At 44.3% G+C, this 10,640-nt stretch overlaps 1 protein-coding gene across 1 annotated transcript; it reads left to right on the forward strand.

Annotated features, from left to right (window-relative positions):
* Positions 1-2,183: 2,183 nt before the first annotated feature.
* Positions 2,184-3,164, forward strand: LOC108442853 (odorant receptor 131-2-like). The gene has a single exon (XM_017723098.1). It carries the CDS (start codon positions 2,184-2,186, stop codon positions 3,162-3,164), a length of 981 nt encoding a protein of 326 aa, XP_017578587.1.
* Positions 3,165-10,640: the final 7,476 nt, after the last annotated feature.

Consider the following 10,640-nt stretch of genomic DNA (forward strand, 5'->3'; position numbering starts at 1 on the left):
CCAACCAGTCCACATGTGTTTTGTGGATCTGGAGAAGGCATTCGACTGTGTTCCCCGGGGTATTCTGTGGGAGGTGCTTCGGGAGTACGGGGTACATGGCTCTTTGCTACGAGCCATTCAGGCCCTGTACAAACAAAGCAGGAGTTTGGTTCGCATGGCCGGCAGTAAGTCAGACTCGTTCCCAGTGAGAGTTGGACTCCGTCAGGGCTGCCCTTTGTCACCGATTCTATTCATAATTTTTATGGATAGAATTTCTAGGCGCAGTCAAGGGATGGAGGGTGTCCGGTTTGGTGACCTCAGGGTCACATCGCTGCTGTTTGCAGATGATGTGGTCCTATTGGGGACATCAGGCCGCGAACTTCAGCTTTCGTTGGATCGGTTTGCAGCCGAGTGTGAAGTGGCTGGGATGAGAATCAGTACCTCTAAATCCGAGACCATGGTTCTCAGGCGGAAAAGGGTGGAGAGCCCTCTCTGGGTCGGGGATAGGCTCTTGCCTCAAGTGGAGGAGTTCAAGTATCTCGGGGTCTTGTTCACGAGTGATGGTACAAGGGAGCGGGAGATTGACAGGCGGATTGGTGCTGGGTCAGCAGTGATGCGGGGTCTTTACCAGTCTGTTCTGGTAAAGAAAGAGCTGAGCCATAAGGCAAGGCTCTTGATTTACCGGTCGATCTACGTTCCCACCCTCACCTATGGTCATGAGCTTTGGGTAATGATCGAAAGAATAAGATCGCGAATACAAGCGGCCAAAATGAGTTTCCTCCGCAGGGAGTCTGGACTCTCCCTTAGAGATAGGGTGAGAAGTTCAGTCATCCGGGAGGGACTCGGAGTAGAGCCGCTGCTTCTTCACGTCGAGAGGAGCCAGCTGAGGTGGTTCGCGCATCTGGTTAGGATGCCTCCTGGACGCCTCCCTCGGGAGGTGTCACAGGCGAGTCCACATGGGAGGAGACCCCGGGGAAGACCCAGGACACGCTGGCACGACTATATCGCCCAGCTGGCCTGGGAGCGCCTCGGAATCCCCCTTGGAGAGCTGGTGGAAGTGGCTGGGGAAAGGGAGGTCTGGGCTTCATTGCTTAGGATGCTGCCCCCGCGAACCGAACCCCGGAGAAGCGGAAGATAATGGATGGATAGATGGAACTGCTGAAATCAGACTTGATCAGGGAGTGGTGACTCACAAAGAACATACAGAGCCTGATGCTTTCCCTGAAGAAGACAAGAAAGAGGCCTACTTAAAATTAGATTAAGAGACCCTTATTAGTCCCACAACGGGGAAATTTCACCTCTACATTTAACCCATCCGTGAAGTGAAACACCACATACACACTAGTGAATACACACACACACACACACACACACACACACACACACACACACACACACACACACACACACACAAGGGGCATTGAGCACACTTGCCCGAAGAGGTGGGCAGCCCAATCCGCAGCGCCCGGGGAGCAGTTGGGGTTTGGATGTCTTGCTCAAGGACACCTCAGTCATGTGCTGTCGGCTCTGGGTCTCGAACCGGCGACCTTCTGGTCACGAGGCTGGTTCCTTGACCTCCAGCCCACGACCGCCCTCATTTAAGGTGGACTTTTGTAATATTTAATTTTTGTCACATATGTATTCTCAGAGGGAAAAAAATCAGTCTTTGTCCATGTAATCCATCTGAACAAGTGGTGTTAGATGCTTTTCAATCATGTTGCTTTTTTATGTCTAAAATACATGGATTTTTCTCATTTTTACGCACTTCTAACTTTCAACTGAATATGTTGCACTAACAAATGATTCATGTACAAAGGTTAACTCCCCCACTATCCAGTTATAGCGCATACACAGTAAACACTACAAATCCCCGATGACAACAATTACATATTAAAATGAGACTGGTCAGACACTGGTTATAAATATATATCATTACCACAGGTCGATATATTACTGGAGATATCACTTCTGATGTATTTTTTAACATTCTTTATCATTGCTGTCACAACACAAATGTAGTTATATGCTTGTGATAGCATAAGATGTACTTTTTAATTGCACTACATCATTACTTATGCACCACTGTAGTACTGTATAGTTACAATTATTAGCAGGAAATATTTGAGTTTTCTAAGTTTTCTTTGACTTTTGCTGATGTCTGTTAAATTGTCACACTGCTGTTTTGAAACTTTTTTCTCCTAGATATGTGCACAGCAGACTGTAATAACAGTCAGAATGAAAGCAGCAGCCTTCACCAGTTGCAGCTGGTCAGTTCTGTCTCACTAAGGAAGGACTTATCACTGGCCATAACCCAGATTTTTGTATGGCCTTTTGTTTACATCAATGTCCTCATGCTTTTCACCTTCTACAGCAAACAGTCCTTCAGAACTGAAACACGTTACATACTGTTCGCCCACACCTTACTGACCGATGTGATTATTCTTATACTGACAGACTTTGTGGTCATTCTCTCCTACAGCTCTGTGCTGATGCCGATGGCATTCTGTATTCCATTGTGCATGCTCATGGAGACGGTCTCAACATGCACACCTCTAACCATCACTGCAATGTGTGTGGAGCGCTATGTGGCCATCTGCATGCCACTGAGACACAGTGCCATATCCACAACCAGCAGAACTCTTACTGCTATCCTTATCATCTGGATCATAAGCTACATATTTCCATTTATGGATGTGTTTATCCTTGTTGCAACTGTTTCGCAAGAATATTTTTTAGAGCCTACCTTCTGTTATTATGAGATCATGACACCAGAGCAATGGCATCGCACAATGAGGGAAATAATGAATATTAGTTTTTTTATCATAATTTTACTCACTGAGTTCTTTTGCTATTTGATGATTGTGCTTGCTGTCCGGACAGCCACTGTTGACAAGATATCAGCAGGCAAAGGTTTGCGTACCATCTCACTACATATGTTTCAGCTTATCCTGTGCAGTCTTGAGATTATTTATTCCCACATTGAAGAAGTAATTATAGAGCTAGATATACTTTTATATCAGTCACTCCGCTCTTTCAACTTTATTACATTCAGTGTCATCGCTAGGGCAGTTAGTCCACTTGTCTATGGCCTAAGAGATGAGAAATTCTATGCTGCCCTGCTATACTACATGAAATGTAAACAAAATCATATCTCATCTGAAAACAGACGACCAATTACACTTTGAGACATTAAAACTTCTCAAATGCCTTTTAAATCTCTGCCTAGCTATTTAATTTGTATATACCCATAGTCGTATTTTGTGTATCATTTGTATCTTGTGTCATTCAGTAAAATTACAAATTGAACTGAATCTTTGGAGTGGCTTCCTTTAAGTTACTGATGGAAAATGCTTAAGTACCAGCTCACTCTTTAAAAGATATATTCATCATTAATTTGTTTGCCACTGAACATGTTTCTGTCAAAATCCTATCAGATATTTCATATAACATGACATACATTATTTGTATGCTATCTTACAATGACAACATAAAAAAAGAAAACACTAGAAACGTCCACATTTATTCTTTTAAAAAGATTAAGTGCATGCACAGTTGTTTACAGAATGTTTGTTTTAACTTTAAACGTAAAAGCTTATGTAATGTGACGAGTAACAGTGTGTGGGTTCCTAAAACAGCCTTTAGTATTTAGTATATTAATATCGGTTATTAATCTTCAGCCTGTGAAACAAAGGTAAAGTTTTTCAATAACACTTCTTATAAATCCTGCATACTTAAATGCATAAATTTATGTAGTTACATGACTTATAATGGACAAACATTATAAAGGCTTCAATATTGTGTTTGTTATTGTAAAGGGGTCTTAAAACATATTAAACGTGATGATAAAGATGATGATGATGATGATAATAATGACAGGTTATTTAACATACAGTTTGGTGACAAAGTAAAACCTGAATAAATGAGTGGAGAGACACAATGAGCACACCTAAAAAGTGCAGATGCTCTGTGGCATGGACAAAAATGCTACGCGGGCCCAGTTGACCTTTTTCAACTTTTAAATCAAAATAGCCAAAGAAAAAGATCTACGTCAGCGGTTCCCAAACTCAAACAAACATCCTCATATTTAACCATTTATTTTATGATTCAAGAAACTCTCAAATGCCTATTACATGTTTCTTGACATTCTGCAGCAGCAGGATTGCAATAGTAAGTTATACTAATTGGCTGCAAGGTGCAACGTCAGCTCATGTCAAAGGAAATAAAACTTTCTCCACATCACTCGCCATAGCTTTGCGCAAATTCATTAAGACAAAAGATGATACGGAAGCAAAACTTTGTTGCTCTGATAATGTAAAATTTGCTGTCCACTTCCCCTGTGGAGTTCTATTTGTGCCAAAAAATTTAAAGAAAATAAAAAAAAGTTTTGCCTCAAGCTGCAATCACTGCATTCACTAATGCACTACTCAATAAAAGGTTTTCCTTTGTGCATTACAATCAATCTGTACAGTATGTTACTGCAGCACTACATAAAGGCAGGTATAATTTGTACTGTGTTCTCACTGTAAGACAACAGCATCAAAATTAGGCCAGAGATTTCGGTTGTATAAATTGTATATTAGATTTTTTTAAGGCATTCATTAAAAGATATTTGAATTTGGTCTGGGCCTCATCAGGACGAATGTCAACCCGTTGAGCTTCACTGGCTCTCTCTTGCACAAAGGTTTTAGCACTAGGAATGGGCATTTTAACTATTTTTGCAATATGAATGCCAAATATTTGAATGAAGAATATGTGACTGTCTCATTCCCAATAATAAACAAATAAATTCTGTCATGTAAACTCAATAATTTCATGGACTTTCATATAATTATGAACACCTGACCACACATTTATTTTCCCTTTTAATTAGTATTTTTACCCCCTTAGCACTTATAATGATGGTTTATTTTTACTTTAACACCATGTTTAGCTTAAACATGGACATATGAAGCTTACAGTACATTCCATCCATCCACCCATCCATCCATCCTTCCATTATCTTCCACTTCTCCGGGTTTCGGGTCGCGGGGGCAGCATCCTAAGCAATGAGGCCCAGACCTCCCTTTCCTCAGCCATTTCCAGTAGCTCTCCAAGGGGGCCGAGCTCTCCGAGGCGCTCCCAGGCCAGCTGGGCAATATAATCATGCCATGTCCTGGGTCTTCCCCGGGGTCTCCTCCCAGGTGGACTTGCCTGTGACACCTCCCGAGGGAGGCGTCCAGGAGGCATCCTAACCAGATGCCCGAACCACCTCAGCTGGCTCCTTTCGACGTGGAGAAGCAGTGGCTCTACTCCGAGTCCTTCCCGGATGACTGAACTTCTCACCCTATCTCTAAGGGAGAGTCCAGACACCCTGCGGAGGAAACTCATTTCGGCCGCTTGTATTCGCGATCTTATTCTTTCGGTCATTACCCAAAGCTCATGACCATAGGTGAGGGTGGGAACGTAGATCGACCGGTAAATCGAGAGTCTTGCCTTATGGCTCAGCTCTTTCTTTACCACAACAGACTGGTAAAGACCCCGCATCACTGCTGACCCAGCACCAATCCGCCTGTCAATCTCCCGCTCCCTTGTACCATCACTCGTGAACAAGACCCCGAGATACTTGAACTCCTCCACTTGAGGCAAGAACCTATCCCTGACCCAGAGAGGGCTCTCCAACCTTTTCCGCCTGAGAACCATGGTCTCAAATTTAGAGGTACGAATTCTCATCCCGGCCGCTTCACACTCTGCTGCAAACCGATCCAGCAAAAGCTGAAGTTCGCGGCCTGATGTCCCCAATAGGACCACATCATCTGCAAACAGCAGCGATGTGACCCTGAGGTAACCAAACCGGACACCCTCCATCCCCTGACTGCGCCTAGAAATTCTATCCATAAAAATTATGAATAGAATCGGTGACAAAGGGCAGCCCTGACGGAGTCCAACTCTCACTGGGAACGAGTCTGACTTACTGCCGGCCATGCGAACCAAACTCCTGCTTTGTTTCTACAGGGCCTGAATGGCTCGTAGCAAAGAGCCATTTACCGCATATTCCCGAAGCACCTCCCACAGAATACTCCGGGGAACACAGTCGAATGCCTTCTCCAGATCCACAAAGCACATGTGGACTGGTTGGGCAAACTTCCATGAACCCTCCAGAATCCTGGAGAGGGTGAAGAGTTGGTCCAGTGTTCCACGACCAGAGCAGAACCTACACTGCTCCTCCTGGATCCGAGGTTCAACTATAAGCCGGACTCTCTTCTCCAGTACCCCAGCATAGACCTTACCAGGGAGGCTGAGGAGTGTGATTCCCCTGTAGTTGGAACACACCCTCCGGTCCCCCTTTTTAAAAAGAGGCACCACCACCCCAGTCTGCCAATCCAGTGGCACCGCCCCCGATGTCCACGCAATGTTGAAAAGGCGTGTCAGCCAAGACAGCCCCACAACATCCAGAGCCTTGAGGAACTCGGGACGGATCTCATCCACCCCTAGAGCCTTGCCGCCAAGGAGCTTCTTAACTTCCTTAGCGACTTTGGCCTCAGTAATGGACGAGCCTATTCCCGTGTCCCCAGACTCTGCCTCCTCACTGGAGAATGTGTCGGTGGGATTGAGAAGGTCCTCAAAGTATTCCTTCCACCGCCCAATGACGTCTTCAGTCGAAGTCAGCAGCACACCATCTCCACTATATATAGTGCTAGTGGCACACTGCTTTCCCCTTCTGAGTCGACTGACGGTTTGCCAGAATCTTTTCGGAGCCGACTTAGTCACTTTCCAAGGCCTCACCAAACTCCTCCCATACATGGGTTTTTGCTTTGGCGACGATTGAAGCCACAGATCACTTGGCCTGTCGATACCTGCCAGCTGCCTCTGGTGTCCCACAGGCCAACCATGCCCGGTAGGACTCCTTCTTCAGCTTGACGGCATCTCTCACCTGGGGTGTCACCACCGGGTTCGAGTATTACCGCCCCGACAGGCACCAACTACCTTACGGCCACAGCTACAGTCACCCGCTTCAACAATGGAGGAACGGAACATGGCCCATTCTGAGTCAATGTCCCTCACCTCCCCCGATATCTGGTCAAAGTTCTGACGGAGGTGTGAGTTGAAGATCAATCAAGCAAGCAAGCAGACAAAATTTATTTATATAGCGCTTTTTACAAGAGGTGTTGTCACAAAGCAGCTTTACAGAACAATCAGTATTACAGAGAGAAGAGAAAAGAAAAGAAAAGAAAAAAAAATCTGGGTCAGAGACCCCATGAGCAAGCCAGCGGCGACGGTGGCAAGGAAAAACTCTAAAAGAGGAAGAAAGCTTGAGAGGAACCAAGACTCAGAAGGGGAACCCATCCTCCTACGGTCGACACCGGATAGCAAACATTATTAGTATGAAGTATTATGGTAAAGTGGGAAAAGAAAAGATCTGAGGGTGAGGACTGCACAGCATTGTAAAGCAAGAAGCTCAGTGGTGGTCAAACTGGTGCAGAAGGCTGGTGAGCAGCAGCACCAATCAAGGCAGAAGAGGCAGCAGCATCAGACGCACAGGATGGGCAGCTGATCATCTCGGCAAAGGAAAGATAAATGCAGCCAGTTCTGTAAAGAGTGGCTGACCACAGATTACAGTAAAACAGAGCAGCAGAGACTCCAGCAGGTCAATCACCAAATGCTGCTTGACTATACAAGTAAGTTTTTAGCCAAGACTTAAAGACTGAGGCTGTATCTGATTCCCGAATATTAACAGGAAGATTATTCCAGAGCTGGGGGGCTTTGTATGAGAAAGCTCTCCCCCCTGATGTAACTTTATTAATTCGAGGTACCAGTAGTGAGCAGCACCTTGTGATCTAAGTAGGCGTGATGGTTCATAGTAGGAGAAAAGTTCACTCAGGTACTGAGGGGCGAGCCCGTTTAGAGCTTTATAAGTCAGTAATATAGTTTTATAATCAATGCGAAATTTAACTGTTAACCAGTGCAGGGCTGATAAAACTGGACTAATATGGTCGAACTTTCTGGATCTTGTGAGGACTCTGGCTGCAGCATTCTGGACCAGCTGAAGCTTGTTAAGGCTTTTGCTGGGACATCCAGACAGCAGGGCATTACAATAATCTAGCCTTGAAGTAATGACTGCATGAACTAGCTTTTCTGCATCCTGTAGAGATCATGCATTTCTTAATTTAGCGATATTGCAGAGTTGCAGGACGGCTGTTCTAGTGATATTAGTCATATGTGTGTCGAAGGACAGATCAGCGTCTATCATGACACCAAGATTTTTAACAGATAAGCTTGATGCAACTAAGAGATTGTTAAGTTTTAGTGTTGAGTTAGACAGTTTGTTTCTGGCTAATTTTGAAACAAGAAGCAGGACCTCTGTTTTATCTGAGTTAAGTAGCAGAAAATTTCTTGACATCCAATCTTTTATGTCTTTTATACAGTCCTCAATCTTGCCAAGTTTCATTTTATCATCCGGTTTGCTTGATATATATAACTGGGTGTCATCGGCATAGCAGTGGAAATTTATGCCGTGTTTACTGATAATGGTGCCTAATGGTAGCATATATATTGTGAATAATATAGGTCCTAAAACAGAGCCTTGTGGAACACCATACATTACTTTTGCAAGAACAGATGATTCACCCTTTACATTAACAAACTGATATCGATCAGTGAGGTAGGATCTGAACCAGTAAAGAGGTATTCCTCTTATCCCTGGAAGGTTTTCTAGTCTATCTAGTAGGATAGTGTGGTCTATTGTGTCAAATGCTGCACTAAGGTCAAGGAGGACTAGCAAAGACACATTTCCTTGGTCCGTGAATAATAAAAGATCATTTATAATTTTTACTTGTGCTGTTTCTGTACTGTGATGTGGCCTAAAACCAGACTGAAATTTTTCATATAGATTATTCCTATGCAAATAAGAGCTTAATTGTTTGGTTACCACTTTTTCCAGGATCTTAAATATAAAGGGGAGATTTGAGATGGGTCTATAATTTGATAGTTCACAGGGATCGAGGTTAGCTTTCTTAACCAGGGGTCTAATTACTGCAAGTTTAAGAGTTTTTGGGATGTATCCAAGACTAAGAGAGGAGTTTATTATTGACGGAATAGGCTTGGTTATTTCTGGTAAGATTTCCTTGAGTAGACCTGTAGGAATTGGGTCCAAAATACAGGTAGATGATTTTGCAGAAGAAACTATTTTAACTAGTTCATTTTCTTGAAGTAATGTAAACGATTCTAGCCTGTGCAGTGACTGTAATATTCTCAGGGTCTAGACTGGAATTATAAGCCAGCAGGTTTGTGGAGTTTAACTGTGTGTTCTGAATTTTCTGTCTAATTTTTTCGATTTTATCACTAAAGAAATTCATAAAATCATTGCTGCTATAGGCTGATGGCATCTGGGGTTCAGTGACTTTTGTTCTCTGTTAGTTTAGAAATTGTGCTAAATTGTAATCTGGGATTGTTCTTATTGTTTTCTATGAGAGAGGAGAGATAGGCTGAGCTGCAGTAAGAGCTCTTCTATAGTCTATAAGGCTCTCCTTCCAGGCAGACTGGAACACTTCTAATTTAGTCAGATGCCATTTTCGCTCTAGTTGTCTGGCTTGAGTGTAATCGTTATACCAAGGGGCGAGTTTTTTTCTGCCATACTATTTTGCTTTTTAATGGAGCTACACTGTCTAAAGTAGATTGAAGAGTATCCTCTAGGTATTTGGTCATAGTATCTAATTCGGTGCGTTGTGGATCAGGCAGTGTCCAAAGGCATGGGCCTTGGCGTTCTGATCCTTGGTTGCTGAAACTGGCTTTTGGAACTTGGAACGTTACCTCACTGGTGGGGAAGGAGCCTGAGTTGGTGCGCGAGGTTGAGAGATACCGGCTAGATATAGTCGGGCTCACCTCAACACACAGCTTGGGCTCTGGGATCAATCTCCTTGAGAGGGGCTGGACTTTATTCTTTTCTGGAGTTGCCCATGGTGAGAGGCGGCGGGCAGGTGTGGGCTTTCTCATAGCCCCTCGACTCGGTGCCTGTATGTTGGGGTTTTCTCCGGTGAACGAGAGGGTAGCTTCCCTACGGCTTCGGGTTGGGGAACGGGTCCTGACTGCTGTCTGTGCTTATGCACCGAACAGCAGTTCAGAGTACCCAGCCTTCTTAGAGTCCTTGGGAGGGGTACTTGAAAGTGCTCCTCCTGGAGACTCTATTGTCCTACTGGGGGACTTCAACGCTCACGTAGGCAATGACAATGAGACCTGGAGGGGTGTGATTGGGAGGAATGGCCTCTCTGATCTGAACCCCAGTGGTGTTCAGTTTTTGGACTTCTGTGCAAACCACAGTTTGTCCATCACAAACACCATGTTTGAACACAAGGATGTCCATAAGTGCACATGGCACCAGGACACCCTTAGCCGCAGTTCAATGATTGACTTTGTAGTCGTGTCATCGGACTTGCGGCCATGTGTTTTGGACAAAGTTACCTTAGTCTAAATGAAGCCACCCCCGCAGGCTACAGCTATGCACACAGCCCTCGTTTAAGTGGTCGGGGTGGAGGTATAGCAACCATCCATGCTAAAGCTTTAGGCGTGAACCAGAAAGCAGGACCTACATTTTCTTCTTTTGAAGTTCTTGTACTCAATATACTTGAGCAAGGAACAAATAAACATTCATTTCTATTAATCACAATTTACAGGCCACCCGGTCCGTA

This window comes from Pygocentrus nattereri, chromosome 17 (genome assembly GCF_015220715.1).
Source record: "Pygocentrus nattereri isolate fPygNat1 chromosome 17, fPygNat1.pri, whole genome shotgun sequence".
Lineage (NCBI taxonomy): Eukaryota > Metazoa > Chordata > Actinopteri > Characiformes > Serrasalmidae > Pygocentrus > Pygocentrus nattereri.